General features: G+C 41.7%; 1 protein-coding gene across 2 annotated transcripts in view; it reads right to left on the minus strand.

Annotated features, from left to right (window-relative positions):
* Positions 1-1,367: 1,367 nt before the first annotated feature.
* PARP1 (poly(ADP-ribose) polymerase 1) overlaps positions 1,368-22,000 on the minus strand; it is a 33,337-nt gene continuing 12,704 nt past the window's right edge. For both annotated transcript variants that reach the window (XM_062489334.1, XM_062489335.1), the window contains exons 7-23: positions 20,426-20,602; positions 19,859-20,000; positions 18,176-18,316; positions 17,225-17,467; positions 16,192-16,260; positions 15,359-15,491; positions 14,013-14,208; positions 12,603-12,731; positions 8,643-8,726; positions 7,702-7,824; positions 7,094-7,222; positions 6,282-6,380; positions 5,552-5,704; positions 5,138-5,265; positions 4,709-4,770; positions 3,515-3,629; positions 1,368-2,024 (exon numbers count right to left, since the gene is read on the minus strand). In XM_062489334.1, coding sequence (XP_062345318.1) covers positions 1,943-2,024; positions 3,515-3,629; positions 4,709-4,770; positions 5,138-5,265; positions 5,552-5,704; positions 6,282-6,380; positions 7,094-7,222; positions 7,702-7,824; positions 8,643-8,726; positions 12,603-12,731; positions 14,013-14,208; positions 15,359-15,491; positions 16,192-16,260; positions 17,225-17,467; positions 18,176-18,316; positions 19,859-20,000; positions 20,426-20,602 — 2,205 coding nt within the window. In that variant the 3' untranslated portion in view covers positions 1,368-1,942. The remainder of the gene's footprint in view (positions 2,025-3,514; positions 3,630-4,708; positions 4,771-5,137; positions 5,266-5,551; positions 5,705-6,281; positions 6,381-7,093; positions 7,223-7,701; positions 7,825-8,642; positions 8,727-12,602; positions 12,732-14,012; positions 14,209-15,358; positions 15,492-16,191; positions 16,261-17,224; positions 17,468-18,175; positions 18,317-19,858; positions 20,001-20,425; positions 20,603-22,000) is intronic.

The raw sequence follows: 22,000 nt of genomic DNA on the forward strand, positions 1-22,000 counted from the left end.
CAGCACCAGTGCCTCCTTCCAGGAGAGCGGATCTGCTCTGTGCTTGGACAAGCTGGCAGCAGAGGCAGCGTCTGGATTGACATCAAATTTCACTGCAGGTCATGGTCACAGGGCTCTCCTACAGTCCCCAAAGGGCACCTGCTGCCTCTTCAGAAAGTCCTGTATCTTTTTCTGCTGTATTTGCGAGGTTAGGGACAGCTTGGGATGTACTTGCTTGTGCTGCAGTTATAACTGAGCACTACATAGACAGCACAAAGCACTCCTTGTGCTGCTTGGTTTGCAGCAACAGGGAGCTTTCAGCCACCTCTAGTACAGGTGACAGAGGGAGCATGAAAAGCAGCTGCCTTCAACTCCTGGTCCCAAACTGAACTGTAAACTCCTTTTTAGAGGGAGAAAAAAAAAAATCATCTATTCTCATAACTAGATTAAACAAGTTCTCAATGTTCTTTCAGAGACTGACAAGATCATACTTAAGTGACTGACCAAAAGGGTTTTTTGGAAGCAAAACAATGATTAGCCACTGGTTAAGCTACTTAAGAGGCAGAAGACAGCCCACTCTTCACTTTGTTTCAAAATCCATTATCACCAATCTCAATCAATTTTTTCTGTTCAGCTGTCCTCAAGCCAAACATCTTACACAGTTCTACATTTCATTCTCTCCCTGAAAGTAGCTTTGTTTTTCATCTATCACTCTTTATTCTCCTCTCTTTCAGGGGTCCTGGAAAGACCTGCACCATCAGCAACCACTTTGGCTTTACCTCCTTTTACAATAGGGCCCAGGACACAACACTTTAGGAAACAGATCTGCAGTTTCCACATAGGTTACTGAAGACTGAAACCACAATCGTCAGAATGAGCTTGAACTGTCCCCTTCTTGGGAATTAGCCATCACTTTCCCTAATGCCTCAGGGAAATCAGTAATTTTTGCAGAGAACTATCTGATGTTGCTCTGTGGTTAAGTGTTCCCATATTGCTCAGTGACTAACTAAAAGTGAGAAGTAACAAACATCATGAAACATCGAAATTAAGTTTGTATTGCTGTTTTGAGACAGGGATTTCAAGACCACCAATGGCATAGCAACAGACCTCACTCCAGGTCTTGATGAACGCATCTTGAGCCCAAACTCAGCTTACAGCTCTGTTAGGACATGAGTCTACAACAACCAACTTAGATCATGTTGAAGGTAGGTATTTAAAGGAGGTTTATTTGGGCTAATACTAAATTCAAACAGCCACACGCTCATTTTCCATGTTTACCACACCAACTGTTGACAGATGAAGTCTCAGTGTAAAGTCCAAATTTTAATTTCACCATAACTTCCTGAAACATGACTACAGATTTCAATATTTAGCATTTGATTCTTGAGAGAGATACCATGTTTAGGAACATTCTACCAAATACATTTAAATTATGACTCAAACCCAAAAAACAATTTGGAAGTTTTGAAACATAAAGCTGTTGGTACGAAATTAGCTTTTATTTTTTTTTTTACTTCAAAATAAATGCACATTTATCGTTTAGTCAAGTGAAAACTGAAAAAGAGTACCTTAAACAAGGGGGAACCTTAACAGAGCAAGTATCACCAACGGGCTCAAGTTCCTTCTCCTGCTCTTGCCCAGCTCTGTTTGGCTAAGAACACCAGAATAATTTCCTTTTTTCTTTCTTGTCAGTTTGGTCAATGAAAAGAAACACTTAAAAGCACCAGAATTAGAAGTGGTATAAAACAAAACCAGGTACTCATTCTCATCAGAATTCAGGTCCATGTATTGCCACACTTTTATATAAAACTTTCACTAAGTGTTGTACTAAATAGGATTTAGTAATTTTTTCTGCCGTTTAGCTCTTGATATCTTGGTAAGAGAAGTCAATGCATTAAGCATGTCAGAAGTCAACGCTATAGTGTAACTACAGTATAACTCTAACAGGGCTTCTAAATACTGTTCACCAGAGTGATGTCTTATAGTTGAATTTCAGTTTCAACAGGTACTTCAGATTTACCTGAGCAACATCATACACAATATATCTGGGAAGAATGTTAAGGAATAGTAACAGTAGTTGATACTAATGACACAGAAGAACCTCAAAACACAATGAACTTCATCTTTGAACTTAAGTTACCATACAGGTGCCTGTGTGATTAATCAGTTCTAAAGGGCACAAAGCACAAAGCTTTAAATTTGACTTTTCCATGAGAATGAAAATGTTTTATATAACAGGTAGGAACAAGCAATTGGAAAGTCTTGTGGAGTCATATAAGTCATGTGGAGAATAGTGCAGCAAGAATCCTGAGTGACAGGCAGGTGAACTGACTTAGATACGGGGCTGTGGTTCCTGAAAATTATTTTCTGTCAGAGTAACACACATCTCTCTTGTTATCTAAGCAGAGGAGTCATATAGCTTAAATTGAGAGCTACAATTTCAGCATTTACAATTATAATTGCAGTTCTATTGCTACCTTCCAGCACAAAGTCATTAATACCCTCTTAATTTCCCACTGAAAAACCCAAACTTGAATCAGAGAAAAGCTCTACAATGACTGCAAGTATTTGCACATTCTTATTTTTCCAGAGACAGTCCCAGCTCATCTATTTGTTTTGCAGTGCTTTAGGCTTCAAATTTATCTCTAATCCCAGAGCGTAAAAAAAAAGAAATACACCAATACATCATCGTACCTCAACTAGCTAATATCAACTGTATTACAGCTCATCATCTGATAGACAGAGTATTTAAGAAAACTCAAGATAAAACCAGTATTGTCATGACTCCTTGTAGGAAGAAAACAGCTTACCAAGACCAAAGGCAGTTTCTACAAACCCACAGATTGCATTACTGGGTTACCTGCTTCACTGGCAGTGAAGAGAGTGAGCTTATTTGACATCACTTAGACATCACCTAGACAGGTGATGTCACCTTAGACATCACTTATTTGTATTCCCATGACCACTTTGTGGATGTAAAGCACTAATTGATTTCCAAGCACTTCTGCCCAGAAAGAGAATTAATGGCTACATCTCTGATGGGCATTTGTACCTTACATCAGCACTTGCAGAGGTCTGGGGAATGCAAAATATCTGCTAGAGAGCACAAGAGAACAGAGCTGCCTCCCCCACCTCCTCCTGGCCAAGCTGGCCTACCATAGCACCATGGGGGAGAAACCAGACCAGAGTGATGAGAAACCACAGGCTGCATTCCCCTCCCTTTGTCCTAGCACATCCTGGACAAGACACTACAGAGCAGTTTTGCCTGACCACTCCAGTAACTTCTGGTACAGTTCCTGGTGGGGAAACAGCTATTGGTACGTGTATTGTTTCCTTTTTTTGCAGAATAACAATTTAAGTGCAACAACTGTAAAATCATCCCCCGTGCAGAAGAGATTGCCTGCAAATACTCCCCAAAGCAGATTTAAACCAAACAAAACATTGTGAGGCAAAGCTCCTAACTGGCCTCAGTGAGGTCCTGCAAATGCAGCAACACTCAAACACCCTGTGCAGCCAATGTAACAGCAAAGGATACTCATTATACAGAAGACAGGTATCATTGATTCCTGTGGAGATCCCATTCCCTAAGGGAACCTCTACACCACCAAGGGTGGTGGTGGCTGTGGGATCAGGTGCGGTTTTGCCCAAGCCTAGAAAGGGAAAACAACATTAGTTACAAATCTAGGAGGCAAACACAGACTTTGCACAAAAAGAAAATGATCCAGCCAGCCAAATACTACTTCACATATACTTTCAAATCAAGTGTAGAAGTATCTTCAGCAGAACACAAAGAATACAGTCTGTTTATTCAATTCAGCATCATCATATTTATGGCAGTTGTACTCTGCTACATTAAAAATGAGAATTTTAGATTTTCAACTGTTAATTGTCTAACTATACATCTAATCTGTATGATCAAAGCTAAACAAAAACAGATTTGTAGCTCTTATATCCTAGCTCCATTAGTGAAAACAGGCACATCGCAGCATTTTCAGACAGCAAACCAATTCTTATTCTCATTAAAATTTTCAATATAAATCTGATTTGACATCCATAAGAACATGAGTAGCATGTATAGAAAAAGGTGCAAAATCACTTTTTATTCTATTTTAGGCAACCTATTTTTAAGCCCCTCAAAATGAATAGTTTAAGATAAGCCACTCATTACTGAAGATACTGTTCTTCACTCTCCCATCTTGATACAGAAGACAGTCATGATTACCATTTCTTTTGCTTGAATTAGACAGCTAAGTCTTTTCTCTCATCTTTCTTTTTCAATATATGACACTTTTTGCAGATAGAAGTGTAATGAGAGCAGCTGTTCCATCTGAACTCTTATTCCTAGCTTTTCCCCTCTGTCCAAGCTTCTAAGCCAATTTGAAAGCAAAACAATTGCTCTTCTGATCTATTAATCTTTCTTCTAAAATGCACAGTATTGTTATGATGAAAGCGAATAAGCTGGAGAATGTACTTTGTATTTTCTCCAGTGTAACATCAAATATAAGTTTCCTCCTGAACTTCAGCACCTTCAGTCTTAACACTCTGAGTGTATTAACTTGCATCTTAAAACACCCATATACACATCCTGATGCAACTAATAGGCAACATCATGCAATTTCTTAATGGAAGTACAGCTAAGAAGTGACTACAGCTCTCTTTGCTGAGCAGAACACCACAACCCAAGTCTGCCATCAATTACAGATTACCAATGACAACTACTAATGCTTACCTTTGACACTGTGTTTTCCCTTGGGCAATTTTGTGATGTGGGAAGCATTCTTTAGCTCGTACCTGGACAGCACAAAGAGCACACAATAGCACTTCACATTTGTCTTAAACTATCTCAGTGGAAAAAAAAAAAGATATTTTTTTAGGTTTTAGTTTATGATGAGTTAATATAAAGTTAATCTAAATTCTAGTCTTTTAGAACTCAACAGCCCTTCTTTGTCTTGGCTACTATTTTAATGATGTTAGCTTTCTGTACAAGATTCAGCTAAACCTGCAATAGCTCTTATTTTAAGAAAAAAAACAGATCTTGTCTCTGAAGAAAGAACACATGCTTTTTCTTCACACTGAAGAGAAGGCCTGCAATCTTAGCATCACCTTCTATGAGGATGTATTAAGCACACTTGGCAGATACTCTTCATAAGTTACGTACATATTTCCAAGGGCAACTTCTCCCAGTAGCACTAAACCTATGGGATCAGCTTGAGATGTGTGACAGTAGTTTGCACTCTTGGATACCATGTCTGCAAAATAGATCCCCTTCCCGAACATATAGCCGGTCTGCAAGAAGGAAATAAATAAATTAATAAACAAATAAAACTGGGGCAATAAGATAACACAAAGGCAGCATTGAATCCACCTGTCTGGGCTCCTAGGTGAGCAAAGCTGCAACTCAAGCTCTTGTGGACACCAATGAGCAACCCACTCAGGGGACATGATGCTGTCTAAATGGTGGCAAATAAAACAGGGCCCTCCCCACACAGAAATTCCCTTATTCAGGTTGTCCCTGACTGTGGCCACCTCTGGGCACAGGAATGGAGGCAGCCAGAGAAGCTATTTCACCTACCACAGGAGCTTCAGGCGGAGCTATCCGCAGACCCTGCGAGAGGATCCCGGCAAAGTTGGTGGTGCGGGAGCCGTGCCACAGCAGCTGCCGGTTGTGGAGCTGCTTGAAGGGCTTGTAACGCTGGCTCTCCCCCTCACGCTCAATCCTGAAGATCTTCAGTTTAGAAGAGGACAGGAGGAAAAGAATAGCCAAGCAAATAAACCATTGCCTTCATGCAACTCATCAGAGGGGAGAAGAAAAAAAAATCAAAAAACTAATCCAATCTGCAATGCACATTGATCTACTAGGGAAATTGACTGGGATGGGTTTTAGCGTTCGTAATTGGCTGTGTCGTGCTAGCAAAAAAGAGGAAGCAGCAATCACGCAGTACTTGTTATTGATTACTTCTGCACCTTTTCTTCTGCATTTTCATGAGGCTCTATTTTTCTGAAAAAATCATTCAATGAACTAAGGCTCAATTTCAGATGACTACTCCTCCACCTTCCCTTTGAGGCAAATTAAATTAAAATAAAAACACCAAAGCAAAAACACCTCATTAGATTTATCTCTGCCTAGACTTTTGCTATTCTAATTAAAAGAAAATGTTCTACCAAATCATAGACAAAACAGAGAAAACTTTAACAGAGAAAACTGAGTAAGCTACTGAAAAATATAAGGCAATTGCAGACAAGCAAGTCAACTTAGAAGAGTTCATCTTCCCAAAGATAAACCCCAGTATTGCCCAGCTTACATCCACAACTTTGAGGTCATATGCATTGTGTGTAGCAGCGTGAGTGTTCTTCACATATTGTTTGATAATCTTGGCTTCTTCTGAATCTTTGTCAACAACCTGCAAAGAGGCAAATGAGAAGTTTCCTCAGCACACAGAGTAGCAGCCATTTTATGATATGACAACATCCACCCTATGTCTGCAACTGCCCCCTTTAAACCTCCTCGACCACTGAAGTGGAAACACATTCCTAGCTAGAGAAGATGCACAGATATCTGTATGTCTGTATAGACAGCCACAGAATGTCTGAGACAATGCTGGAAATTGAGATGATTTTCAATTCCACTACTCAAAGAAGGGTCAGCCAAAGACTAAGTCTAGTCCAGCTTTCAATACCTCTAAGAACAGAGCCTCCATGGCCTCTCTGGGCAATGTTTGACCACTGTCAGAGTAAACAAATTAAAAAACCCAAAACAAACAACATCATCAGCAAAAGCTTTTTCTTCTGTTTAAACACAAATTACTGTATTTCAGTTTATGCCCATTGCCTTTTGTCACTGGAAATCACTGAGGAAAGTATCTGCGCCTCTGTTTTCTTTCCTTCTTTCTCCCATCAGGTATTCCTACATATTGACACAGTATCTCTTGAGCCTTCTTTTCTCCAGGTCAAAACAGCTCAGCTCTTTCAGCATCTCCTTGAACACATGCTCCAGTTCCTTAACATATCTCAGTGCCATGTTACTCAGTTACAGTTTGGGTGATTTATTTTACTCCTAAACTAACAGGACATCAGCTTGTATTCACATCCACTCATTGCTTTTTACTTCCTTTACCTTAATATCTGTTTTAAGTTTTTCATAGTTGATGTCAATTGGGTCTTTATCTCCATCTTCATTTCCACCTCTGAGAAGGCTGTAAGCAACCTCAATATCAAGCAAGTTGTCCAACATCTGCACTTTAGCCTGAAGAATTGAAACAGGTAATGTTACTTAGGCCTTTGACATGTTCACAGTAAATCTGGGATATCCCAAATTAAAAAAAGTGGATGACAATCACAGGCCACGTGGTGCCATCTCATAACACAACAACACTGTCTTTAAATACATGTACACACCCAAATATATTAAAATATACACACACATATCTATACATAACATCTTTATCTTCTAATACCTTATGCATATAATTTACACAGAGACATGCACATAAACAAAAATGTATTCTGAAGAAAAACAAGTTTAACCTCATGCTTTCATGAGGTTAAACTTGTTTTTCTTCAGATTATCTTTTTGCTCATGAAGTTTTAACACTTTACCTCTGCTTTTATGAGGTTAAATAAGTGTTAAACCTCACATATTCTCTGTTAGATGTCTGACATCAAGACGTGTTGCCTGCAAACAACATTTTTCAACATTTGCAAAAACCAGTTTCTAGTCAGTACCTGAATGTATTCCAAGTTATTTAGGAGAGGTGGCTTCTTCATGCCAAAGTCATGAGGAATCAGTGTATAAAACCGGTTGGAGAGGTCCAAAATCTGGGATTCTGAACCACTGTCAGAAACTGCCTAGATGAGACAACAAGCACCAAAGAAAATTACTGAGTAAGACTAAGTCTACATTGCAATAAAAACACACAAAATACTTAAGGAGTAACACAGGAGCAGCAAGGCAAATAGTGCTTATGCTGAAACTCTCACAGGACTAAAAAGAACAATTCTGTTTAATTGTCTTGTGTGTAGCAAGTCACAGTATTTGCACAGAAATACATACAGTTGTGTATGAGAAAAATAATGGGGATTATGTTTCTGGAGGGCAAAATAAAGTCTTCAGGATGTATAAGTGGTGCCTATCCTTGTCAAGGTTCTGGTCTATTCTAGCAACTGAAGAACTTCCTGTATCTATGCTTTGCCAGGGAGCCTGTGACACAAAAAGTGGGTTATGCTGGTACATTTTTCCAATCAGTAAAGGCAATACTACGTAGTGATTCTGGAATGGTTTAGATCACAATGTGTAAATACAGCGTTATCAAACCAGACCCTTTCCTGTGTCAAATTAACCTTTACTCTCATCCTCTGGTAGACTTCCCTGGGTTGGAAACACCAGCTCACTACTAGATCAAGGCACCAGCTTCATTTGCTCAGCTGCCATTTATGTTTGGCATGGCCTAAAGGTTGTGCTACAAAAATGCTGAAGACACAAGTACTGCCCACACTGGTACAATAATGAAGAGAACTAACTGATTACTGATGGAAGCCATATCCTCTTCTCCAGAGACAGAGAAAACACAGATCTTTATATGCACAGCTCAGCATTCACCCCACTGAGCCCAGAACAATTTCTGAATTACTTTTTTTTTTTGCTCTAACATCTCTTTTATGCTCACCTGCTGAACCTCATTCAGGATGGAGTATGCACTCTGGATCTGTCGCTTGCTCAGTTTTCCCAATGGCATCTTCTGCAAGTCAATCTGATAAAGATATAAATATTAAACCCAAATTTCACTACATTTAAACCACTGCAGCATTCCCTCTCTGGTTTCTAGAGAACTAATTTCTCCAGGCTAAGAGGACTGACCAACAAAGAATGGAAACATTTTAGACTCTGTGCACTGAGGAATTATGTCAGAAGGACACATCACTGAGAAGACATCCTATAACCAAAGGAATACTGCAACAGGAAGCTAAGCATACATGCTAGAGTAACACAAAAAATAGGATATTAAGTATCTGGCATCAAGTTTAATATTAACATGGTGTCAGATCCATTCCTTAATCACTTAAATAACCATACACTTAAGGCTGGCAAAGAAGCAAACTGAATGAAGGAATTCTTGTTCATAAGATCATCTGTGTCTCTAGGTATAATCCAGACACCCTCTTCCAACTTCACCCTGCAATTATCAAGGGTCAAATGCAAAGATGGTGTTAGGTGCTTCATATTCATGAAAAATGAGCCAAAACCCCTCAACTAACTTAAAAGCAACGTCTTGGTTGCCTGCATTTATCCACTGATTTAATTTAACATTGGTTTTCTTTGTGTATTGATGGATCTTGGGAGAGTATTGGAAATCGTTACATCGTTAAAGGACCAGCTGAATGCAAAAAGGTTCAACAAAAATCAACCCCAGTGAGTGCTTTAGAAAGATCATACATTCATACACCTTCCAGACTCTTGACAGTACTCACCATGCACTCTGCAGGGCAAACCAGTTTTTATTGAAGTTGATGGATTTAAGATTTAGCTCATGGACAGAAAATCCTATGAAACCATGGCTATCACATACTGTCTGGCTAAGTCCCACATTATTTATCCACTACTGCAGCTAGGAAACCAGGCTGTATGCAAATCTTTTCTGCAAGATGAATTCAGAAGGCTCTTCCAAGCCACAGAGACTGGGGTAAAAGCCCTGAAGTGATTTTGCATGGAGATTGCATGCACTGTACTGGGCTTAGGAGAACTTCCACCATTAGTGACACCTAAACGTAGATAAAGCCAGATACCAAGAAAAGCCAAGATGGGCTGCAAGAGGGAAGACAGGCTTCAAAATGGTGTTGCCCTGGGGACATAAAAGGCAGAAAGACAATCTTAATAATCTAATGAAAACCAATCTGCAATAGATCTGTAGCTCCCAAACTTTTGGGGCCAATACTCTCTTGCTGAGTACCACTTGTATCAATCTGTATTATGTCATTATTAGCTGAAAAATCATGCAGGACATGTACAAGTAAAATAGGCCACTCAACTTGGATGTGCAGAATAGCTGCAGACACCTATACTAACTATAAGTTATACAAACATGTAAAGTATCACATACAAACACTAACACAAACACTGACAGCTATAAAATAAAACAACCCTCAATCATGTGATTTAGGAGCACAATTCCAACAGAGCCCACAAACAGCCGAAGGGCTGGAATCTGTCTCCTATGACCCATGGGAGGTAGAGAGAATCCTGCAAATCTGGTTTAAAGCTAAACTGCATCCAAAGCTTTATCATTAGATATGCCAAAAGAGCACAGCAGCCAAGGGGCTGGGCTTAAAACAGCAGCACTGAAATTACCACTAGGTGCACTGAGTGCAGTGGGAGGAATTAGCTCCACATCAAAGATGTGTGCACTATGATTGGTACAAGAGGCAAGAAAGATGTCTGCCTTCCACCCAGGCAAGGGAGGACACAGCACTAGAGTCGAGTCAGTCCTTTAACAAGCCACTTCACATAAAGCAGTGACACAGATAATGGCAATAAACTCCTATATGCTTGTCGAGGTGAAATTCTTGAAAGCTATGTCAGAAGCAAGAAGATAAATTTATCAGATAAATCCATTGTCATGCAATGAACAACCAAGAACTTGCTACACCGTTGGCAAAGCAAGAGATGCCTGTATGGAAAAAAATCCCCAAGATCAGACTAATTAAAGGAACTAAGCAGTTGTTTCTGAAGGACACATAGAAACTTCTAACCAGGAAAAATATTTCCCCCATCAGAAAACTGCTGTTCACCAGCATCAGTACAGGAAGATAAATCTAATAGGAGGATGGGCCCATTTGGAGTCTCAGTTCTGGTATAGATCTGCAGATGATATGAGATGATGATCAGTTCAGAGTCTTTAGGCAGTTACAGTTACAAAAAAATATTCATATTTTATAAGACTTTGATGTAAAGTACCACTGGAGATACAGGAGAACATAATTAACCCAAGGTACTACAAAATGTTGGGCAAGCCATCTGAAAGCTTTCAGGTAAGCTGCAGAAAATCTTCTGTGAAACGTAAGCACACCAAATAATGATACAGAGGGCAAAGAGCAGCTGCTTAAATGTCAAGTCTTAGGCAGGATAACTAAGCTGGCTGAAAAAAACCTGCAATTTGTTATTTAGAATTAGTTCAAATGGCTGCATTAAAACAACCAGCAGGATCTCTGCACATCAGTTAAATAGTGCAAGGAGAGCCATATAATGCTACCAAACCAATCTCTGAAAGCTTGCAAGGATGGATCAAGAAGAATGGATGAAAACAGAGTTTTATTAGAACAAATGAGAAATACAACCAAAACAATCTCAAGTTCACCCTGTGCAGAAGAGGATCTGGACTTTGACAAGACACTTCCATCAGTGTATGTACCAACTGGCAGCATTTCTTTAGTCTGAGGTACATCTCATTTGCTACCAAAATCCATGGTACTCCTGCACTTTCCAGTCCCCAAATGTGGTTCCCTGCTTACAAAAAAGCAATGTCACCGGTGTCACGTGGCACATCGGTTATCTGTTAGTACTTTAAGAGCATTCAGCAAACAGCAGTCACTATGCAGGTGTGAGTAGAAAAAAAAACACAAACAAACAAAACCACACTATTACTGCTCCCAGCACTGGTAGACAATTCTCTCAGAGGCTTGTTAAACAGAAGACACTGATAGACTGTTGAGGGTTAGTTCTTTCCTTTTTTTTTCCCCTCTGTGGAATTTTCTCCATTGTCATGCTAAGATACCTGTTGACTGGGCCCTGGTGACAAGGGGGAGGGGACAGGAGGGAAGAGGGAACCCCGAGAGATTCAAACAGCCAGAAGAGGAAGCGGAAGGCTGGGCCTCGGCCCATTTCCCCCGCGGAGTTTGGACGAGAAGGACGATCGCCGCCTGTGTCCCATCCCTGCCATCCCAGTGCCGGGAAACCACTATTGGACCCTGCCCGGCTGTCTTCTTGCTGTGAACTACCACCATCCAGCACTCTGCTGAGCACTGGGACCAACACCGTGAGCGGAGAGCTCTCTCCATCTCTCTCTCCCCCTGGGACAGCTCTGCCATCACCCCCAGCCCTCCTGCGGCTCTGCGGGACCCGCCCGCCCCCAGCACCGGGAACTGCAGCTCAGGGAAAAGGTGCCTGCAGCCAAAAAACACTGGGACTGAGTTACTGTTCTGTTTGTGGGTAATTTCATAGCTGTTGTTGTTCTTGTTTGTCGTGTTAGATATACTAGTAAAGAACTGTTATTCCTACCCCCATATCTTTGCCTGAGAGCTCTCTTAATTCCAAAATTATAATAATCGGAAGAATCACGTTTTTTTCAGTCCAAAGGGAAGCTTCTGCTTCCCTTAGCAAACACCTGTCTTTCAAACCAAGCCATAGACAAAAAATGCACCTGTGTTTTAAGAACTGCATGTATCGTAACTAAGTTACGACTTCCAGGGCTTGGCAAATTCCAGTCGGACTCTTGCCTTTATTTTTAGTCAGATCTAAAAATCACACTTGGCTTTTGGGAAGTATGAAGCATTCTGGATTGCAAAGAACTTGCTTCTGTTTGTGCAAGCATGATGGTAGGTTAGAAGGGAGAAACATTAATGTGTGTAGTCACCTCAAATTCCACCATTGCCTTCTTCATGCTCTCCACGTCAAAGATCATCTTAATAAGATCTTGGATTGGCTTAGCGAGTTTTGATTTTGTCCCAGCACCTACTGTCAGTTTCCTGACAGCTTCTTCATCCTGGAAGGTAAAAATAGTATCAGAATTAGCAAAATCACAAAGGATAAAAGTAACAGGCTGGCTGTCATGGCAACAACTCAAAACCAATTTAGTGTGTGCATACTATGACCAGCCTGAAGTTCATGGGGAGTGTGGGACATTGCTGTGACATTCTGGAACAAAATGGGCTTAAAAAACACCTATGCAGTAATTGGACAGATATTATTTCAAGAGATGGCACTGTAAAAAATAAGCAGAAAGTAGAAATAAGGGAATAGGAACTCTCTCTCTGCATTGCTGCTTCACCTCAAGCAAGTATTAATTTCTTTTTCTGCAAGCTTTCTGCTGCATAGACCTTCATAAGAAAAAGTGACTGTTTGCTGCTTTTATGACAAAACAGATGTAATAACTAGTTTCACCAAGTTTCTGTAATAAAAACTGCCATAGGTGTTTACAGGAATCATCAATTACCCATAATACCACGTTGATGCCTTCATGGAGAGAGCATTACATGACTAAATCATCAGCCAAGTGCTTGAAGTAATACTGTACATTACACTGAGACAGACACTTTGCCACTGCAATATTCAAATTTCCAGAATTAAAGCCAAGCTTTGAGTGCTTTGCACTGAAAGATGACATCCGTTAATTTGGCCATAGAAAAACACAATGTCTTGAAAATATGTGCTCTGGCAACTTTATAGCTATTAACAGCATTCAACTGTTTAGTCTGAAAATAGTTCAGGTAACAGGTATGCCCTTAAGTAAACACACAAACCCCCACTGAAAAGAAGGAAGATACTTCTTATTTAGCTTAGCTGTCTAAATAGCCAAATATTAGTGGCAGTGAATAATTTCTTTCTCAGACTGCTCAGAATGTGCACTAAGTGGAAGGCTGCATTGGAGTTGCTACAGCATTTGGGAGGATTTTGGAGACAGCAGACAGAAGAGAAGCATCTATTTTAAATTTTAAAACATCGAGTTTTCATACAAGATGCATGTGAAAAGACTGCTGGAGTAAGTTCAAATTAATATCCTTAAAGCTACAGAGTAAGCAGGAACAAGCATTGAAGGGACATTAGATTTGATATCAAAAAACTCAGTTTCCCAACAGGTCTATTTTAATGGATGGTACTCCTTGATCTACAGCTTTCCCCTAGAGCAGAGAGAAGATGCAACAGCTGCATTTTAATTCCCCTGGTTTGTTAAGTGCAAGTGATCCAAGAGCAAGCACACAACAGAGCAGTGACAGCAGGGAATCTCAGCAATGCTCCACCTGGGACAGGAGCATTTCAGGATTACCTGTCCATAATCTATTTCCAACGGGTAAAATTTTTTGGGATATTTAGTGAAGTTCTTTGAATGCCAAGAATTGCCAGTCTTCTCTTCATACAAATTCAGGAAGTGTTCAATGGCATCTTCTTTTGATGGCATCTGCTCCAGCTTGTTACTGCCTATTACAGTGCCCACACGGCCCCAGGATCGGAACACCCAGTATCTGGAGAAATGGAATGGGAGAAAAGAACAGGCATCAGCCACTCCAGTGCTATTTGCATACCAGTAATTTTATGGAACACAGTCCCTCATCAGTGATTGTGGGAAATCAACAGAGGAATCACCATGTGTCCAAGAACTGGCATGAAAAACACCCAGTGTTAACAGACCAGAACTACAGCCCTTAGGATAAATGGGTGCACAGCAGGAAAAGAGAGGCTAACATCTCTTCAGTCTCAATGTTTTGCAAACACAAATCTTCAGACTATTGGGGTCATATATTTGAAAAACAAAGACGAAGTGTCTTTAAGTCTCAGGCCCCAGACTTCAGTATTTTAGAGAAACCAGAAGTAAATCAAGTATTTGTTTACACTACTTGACAGCACCTTGGGTGAACTTCTGTGGTGTTTATGGGGATACAATCAATCAACCATTCCAATAATGTCAGGTATGAAATGCAGGCACTGAAATCCCTCCATGCACTGAATCCCAGACTTGATACAACCTCACACAAACGAGACAGTAACAAAAGCTTATTAAAAACAGGGTAAAGCGCAATAAATCTGGAGCTGAACCACAGTTGTTGCTATCCCTGATTTCTGTGCCACTTATGTGTTTGGCCAGGGCAGTTTTATTTTACAGAATTTTTCAATCTCTTCATCTAATCAGCAATGCAACCACTGGACAGCTCTGCCATGCACCCAGTGAGACTGGAAAGCTAAACACTCAATCAGTTTCTGACTATTTCATGCATTTTGTTATGCTTCAGAGCACACAATTCGGGCTAATACTGTGGTAGAACAGCCAGAATCTGGTTTTGTTTCCCAAGGTTACAGCTCTGCGATTAGAAGACAAAATTAAGTTAGAGAATATGGAGGAAAAACCCACCTTAGGTTTTGTCAACACCCACAAGGAATGTCTCCATGCAGACCAGAGATTTCTCCATGGGTGGCTTGTTTGGTAGGTTTGGAGTTCTTTTAGCTTTGATTTTGCTTTTTTCATTTGTGTTGTAGTGATTTTTTTCTTCAAGTAACTATACCAATCCATTTTCTCCCCAAAGACATTTTAGTCATGCTTGGCTTTTGGAGTGTCAGAAATCCAGTATTTATTAGAAAAAAGTGAACAAAAGTATTTAAAGGAAAAACTAAACTCACCTGTTCTCTCTGTCATCCTCTAGCAGCTGCAGTTTATAATAGGAATTTGTTCCTTTCACAATATCTACTAGTCCCAGAGTTGCACTGAAAATTTTCCCACCTTTCTCAAAGACATGAGCAGAATCCTCCAAACCTGTAGAGAAGAAAAAATCAGAACACATAGGAGGAGGTTACTGTTTTAGCTCTCCTTCCTGCATTTGCATTCATCCAAATGTTTCATGCAGCACTGTGATTTAACAAAAATACCGCAAAAACAGTGACCATGCAGCTCATTCAAAACTACTTGGAGCATGCTTTCCTTTTAATGAATTGTGAGCACACACCTTTAGATAAACTGGAGTGGCCATCAGTCCTAACTAAAGGAAAAAATATTGTAACCCTCAATAGATGATGATCTAAAATCTAGGATCTAACACTGCATGAGCAGCAGCTGAAGGAACACTCAGGAGAGATGGAGCTCTGAAGGTGTCACATCAGCAAATGGACTGAAAACCAAAGGCTGGCCTTGGATGCACTACTAATTGTCAGAACATCCATCCACAGGTTTGGAGACTAGCATCAGTAGATGCTATGCCAATCCTATGTCCTCTGCTGGTTGGGTCCTTACTTACTCCACTGACAGGAAATCCTAAAGCTGAACAAGGTGCATGCCTTAGCTTAAGTGGTCCTTCTGAAGAAAGCTGCACTAGAATATCCTGGAATATCCAGCCTCAAATGTCTACCAATATGTTTCCTTACGAAACCCTCACCCTTTCACAGAAAAACCCTTTTGCAAACCATCACGCATCCTGAAGACTGTGGGTGGTGCAGGCACAGGCACTGTTATCACTCACCAGAATCGGGGTCTACTGCTGCTCCACCCTTCACTGTTAACTTCATTTTCTTTTCAGACTTGCTAGGTCCTGCAGTGAAACACAGTTAATTTTTTCCTTAGGTGAGCAACATAGTCTAACTTGAATCAACCTTAAAATTCTCAATTTGCATAATTATCACCCTAAGGTGAATCAGATTCCCAGTATATGAGCACATCAACTTTAACCTAGCTCTAGCAGCCAAATCACAGCCCCCGAACCCACCAAGTAAATGAGAAATCACATTTCCCCAGATCCTATCTGTCTATTTCTTTTCTCCTGGCTCCAAGGGGTGGACCATGTAATTTTTTCACCTGCACTGCAGATAAATAAAACCACAAATGTGAAAGAGAGATTTAAAAACCTCACAGGGCATGGGGAATGTTCGTATTCCCTGGGAATGCTACTGTGATGAGACAGTCTGGCAATAACACATCCAACCGTGTGACAGAAACCTCCACTCGGAGGACACAGAGAACAGGCTCTGAAGAGAACTGAGCAAATGTGACGGTTTTGTTCAGCACCCAAGGTTAATAATGCAAGCTCTCTGTGGCATTGGTGAGAAATGCCACCAATATTTCTCCTCCTCTGTTACAAAAATATTATGTTCTAAATCAAGTAGCACAGAGAATCAGTGCTCTGGATCTCAGTATTTTCTCATTTGCCAACAATCCCTGAGTAGCGTCTGTCATTTTGGTGTCCCAGGACCTTCTTGGAGCTGCAACACTAACCCAAACTGGCAGAGAAGCTGATGTTTTATGAAGAAGAGACTGTGGACTAATGGCACAGAGCCTGGGCAGACTGAAGTAGGGGGAACAGGTGCCAGCTCAGGAGACAGTTTCATGTTTACTTAAAGCTAGTCTAGCCCTGAGGTCCATTATATAAACTTATCATGAGGAAAAAGAAAAAAGGCAGAAAATTCAAGGAAAGGGTAAGGACAGATCATACCCAGGTTTGCTTTGTGCATGCACAGTACTGAACAGGCCTGTGGAGAAACAACTGCTTTGTTCCTCACCTTGTTCTTCTTTGACCTTCCCAGTGCTTTTTGCACTTGGGGGCTTGCTGCTCTTCCCATCCACTGCCATTTCCTCATGCTCCATTTTTACCTCTGCACCCCAAGGTGAAAGGGCATGGAGAGACACAAGCTCCTGGAAGTCCTTGCTAGAAGATTTCACGTCCTGAAGAAATGCCTCTGAGACCACACGGACTTTAGCCTCCTTCACTTCTTCCATCTTCTTGCTCATTTTCTCCACATCCTCTGCAGAGGCAGGACAGGAAGGGGAGAAAAAAAGCATTTGTGAGGTTTTAGACCTCAGCCTCTCCCTCTGGCCATGATTCAGGGCTCTGTAACTCTGTGAAAACACAATTCCACTACATTTTGGATTCACCATGTTCTTTGGAGAGCCAAGTTCCTCCTTGGTTCAGAGATGCAGCCTGGGCTAGAGCAGGAACACTCCTATTCTACCTGGCTGGTCCAGTTCTCCCTTTCCCAGACCTCAGCTGGAGCTGGACTTCCTGATGGACAGGAGCAAATCTCCCACCTCAGCAGCGGGAGTTTGCACAACTCCAACACAGAGCAAGAGCAGATTCCAAGCTGCCAGCAGAACAAACAAGTGCCCTCAGACACCCACAGTCAACTCTGGGGATTCTCCAAGGCAAGCATGGACACAGCCCTCAGAACTCCTCATCCCAACAAAGGTGGCTTGCACACTACCATGGTCTGGACACAAACCCAGCTTCCACTGACCCATGAGAGCCTTAAGGCACAGCTTGCTAGGTTAACTTGCTGGGCAAGCAAAACTCAAACAGCACACATCTGTCTACTTTTACAAGCACACTCAGGCCATGTGTGAACACAAAACACTCCCGCTAATCCAAACAGTGATCCCCAGACAGCTCTGAGGACAAGTGTCCTCTAATCTGCTCAGCTCTGTTATCACTGCTACCAGTAACCATGGCTGCTCACTCTGGGTGCTGATGCACAGGGTGGCCTTGTTAGCTGTTGTCGTCATCTTTCCTCCCAGGTCCTCCACAATGCTTTTCACTTCCTCTTTGTTCTTTGACAGCTTCCCAACAACCAGGATCTTCATGTTGGTCAGTGGTTTGTCTAAAGGTTTGGAAATGACACGTTAGCCACAGGCACAGAGTCCCTTAGACAAACAGCAAGCACAAAGTGACAGCATCCCCTTCTCTCTGTACAGTCAGCTCAGCTGGCAGGAAGATGAGAGGCCAAGCAGGTCTGACCTGTGCTAAGCAAGCAGGAGGGAGGTCCCCTTCCCAGAGAAAAGGCAACAAAGCCCAGCAGCTGACAACAAACAGAAGGGATGGAAGACAGGGAAATGATATGTAGGCATATTTGCCCTTTTCTTGGTTTGTTCTGTTAAGTAAAAGGAATCAGTCTTCTTTCAGCACTGTGCTGCTAGGGACTGCGCTGTGCTTTCCTCTCCTTTTGATGTCTGGATAGCATGGGAAAAATTCACTCTTACATGAAAGCTCCTGCCTTTTCAAAAGGAAATCTCTTTTTGAGCAGCTGCAGAGAGAATTATCTCTCAAGCAACACCATTCCAGTCTTGATCATATAGACAGTACAAGTTTCTACCATGCAAACCCTGTAAAAAGTCAGGAGCAAACTGGTAACCATCTGAGGCTCCATGACATTGTGTTAATATTACAATTCAGGCTGGTCCAGAGCATGGCAAGTGTCCAAGAGTGTAACTGCACTGCTAAAAGATAAACACTATCAGCTTTGATTGACCAACCGAGGGTTATGTTTCCTCTTCTCCCCTCAACTCAGATTAGTTTGGTTGTTAGCAAACAAAGCGACCTAGCTATAAATCTGATGTACGTATTGAGCTCACTTTCAGGGGACAATGGGGCTGGAATCATTTTGCTAATTGAAAACAAGACCTCTGTCTTCATTTGTAAGATAACATGACCTGTCTAAAGTTAACGGTGCAGAATTACTCCTGCCTTTTTAACCAAGTAACAATAACGCCCTGCACTCAAAATTATGGCCAGAACTAGAAAGGCTGAATAAGAAAAGAAAGAAGTCAGTATAGCTCTTAACAGACAGGCTTCACCACCGAAGCATGCAACTCACTCCAGCTATCTTCAGGGAGTTTCTTAAGTCCAACCTTTTGCCAGTTGGAGACAGTACATCTATTTTGCATAAGGGGAGTCAGTGATGAGTAAAGCCAAATCTCAGTAGATGATTTAGAAACAAAACAAACCCCTAAAAAAGCCTCTTGTCCTCAAAACCTAAATTTACGTGGAATATCTGGCATTATGGACACCCCTGGATGATCCCCAAGAAACTAAGTGAGGCAGCATTTTGAAGCAGGTCTCTCATGAGACACAATTTGCAACATCAGCTTTTACATTTCTGATTCACTGCATACATATAATTTCCTTACAATCCAGAAACACCCCAAATTATCTGTGAATAAACAACAGAACCTCAAGCCCATGACCCCAGACAATCCAACATATCAGGGCCTACCTGTGCTGGGAAGATGAAGCACAAGACACCTTTTTTACCAGGAGAACTCTGCCTGCTCGAGAGCAGTACAGTAATGGGACTGTTCAGGGTGGCATGTTTGGCTGGGAATCATCCTGAATTGCAGCAATCCATGCCCAGCCAGACACTTACCTCTGGGTGCAGACACAGTCTCTGACAAAGGAGCAGATGCAGAGGGAGGAGGTGCTGAGTTCGCAGTTGTAGCATCTGAAGGGAACACCCTGTCCTGCTTCTTACATTTAAATTTCTTCAGGTAAGGAATTTCACGGAACTCCTGTGGGATGGAAGCATAAACAATTTTAAACCAACAAATATTATTATCAGATTTAAAGGATAAACTGAACGCTAGCCAGATGTTGGCGTTTACTGCACATCTTGGAAATGATTTTTGAGACATTCACACTAAGGAGGATAAAACCCCATTTTACTGACTGAGAAAAGAAAGCTGGAAGAGGGTAAATTATGAGTTTCAAATCAAATCAACAATGACTCTTTCAACTTAGTGTTACTGGAAAAAATATGATTTATTTATGCATTAGCTGCCTGCTCCTGGAGGGATGTGGCTGTGACAGGGCTTGCATGTTGTCACAGCTGCTCAGCACTGCAGCACACTGCTCTCTGGCATCCTGCACTGACTGCTGCTTGTTCAGTCAGTTTAGAAATGTGCTTCAGAACATCAAACACGCAGTAAACACTCACCTTTGGGATCACCCAGTCTTTCCTGTTGGGAGTCTGTGTTTTAGCCACACACTTGGTCCAGGCAGTGATATCCCCTGAACAGTAATAAGCGTCACTCTTGAACACAAACTGCCCCTTGCACTCCTCACAGGGCAGCAGAGCTCCAAATGCCATCCCATCTGCTACTCGGTCCAAGATCTAAAGCAACAAAGAACACGGAGCAGGTCATAGCAGGAGGAGGCTGGAATCACTCACACTGGGTTTCCCTGGGCTGCACAAGAACACAACTGCCAGGCTGCTGGCACAGACATTTCCAGCACGTCACACACACTCTGAACATAAACCAAGCCTCTCAGAAGCACTGATGGATATATGATGCCTCAGAGGCATGGTACAAAATTCCTTCTGCTCACACCCCTGGCTCAGTCTCTCCTCTCCAGGAAGGAGGTAACTCTCCCCCTCTGCTGTGCTCTCATAAGACCTCACCTGGAGAGCTCCATTCGGATCTGGGCCTCCCACCAGAACAAGGATATGGACCTGCAGAAGTGAGGCCAGAGGAGGGCCACAAAAATGACAAGAGGGTTTCAGCATCTCTCCTGTGAGGACAAACTGAGAGATACGGAATTGTGCAGCCTGGAGGAAAGGTCTCCAGGTCTCCTTGTAAGACTTTCCAGAACCTAAACAGAGTCTATATGAGAGCAGTGAGTCATTTTACAAGGCCTCGTAGTGACAGGAAAATGGCTTTAAACTGAAAGAAAGTACGTTTAGATTGGGTATTAGGAATAAATTCTTCACTCTGAGGGTGGTGTGGCACTGGAACAGGTTGCCCAGAGGAGTTGTAGATTGTCCATCTTTAGAAGCATTGAAGACTGGGTTGGATGGGGCTTTGAGGGGTGTGGCATTGCTGCCCATGGCAGGGGGGTTGGAAAGAGATGACCTTTAGGGTCCCTTCCAATCCAACCGATTCTATAATCCTGTGGTTCAGGAGAACACACCTACTACACAGCACCTGACCAGGCTGCCATGCCAAAACAGCCAGGGAGATGACGAGCTATTGCATCTGAGCACATGAGTAGGCAGGTGGAAAAATGTAGGCTCAGACAAGTCCAGGTTTTCCTGCCTAAGAGTATACCATGACCATTTTGAGACCATTTCCCACACTCCAGCCCACACTCCTTACAAAGAGTCTTGATAAATAAAAATACTTAAAGCAATATGTGTCTCTGAAAGAGAGCAGACTTTCACAAGTTACAGAGACTGAAATGGACTGGTTTTAGGAAAGAAACTGGGAAAGATTTTGTACAATTTTGGCTTCATTTTGCATAATTTAACAGCTGAGGGAGGAAATATGAAGCTCCTTAACTAACCTGTTCATGAAGAGCCAGCACCAAAAAAAATACGGACCACATTGAGCACAGCAGAATAAAGGCACTACACCACACTAAGGTGGTGAATTCAGCATCACTCACTCACCACACCACCCTTCACAAGCAAGGGTAACAGCAATACAGAGTCCTGGGACAGAAAGACTGGGCTTTGCACCAAATTTCTTTCTTAAGTGTTACGTTAGGAACATTCTTCAGACTCGTGGACCTT

Source organism: Cinclus cinclus, chromosome 3 (assembly GCF_963662255.1).
Source record: "Cinclus cinclus chromosome 3, bCinCin1.1, whole genome shotgun sequence".
Classification (NCBI taxonomy): Eukaryota; Metazoa; Chordata; class Aves; order Passeriformes; family Cinclidae; genus Cinclus; species Cinclus cinclus.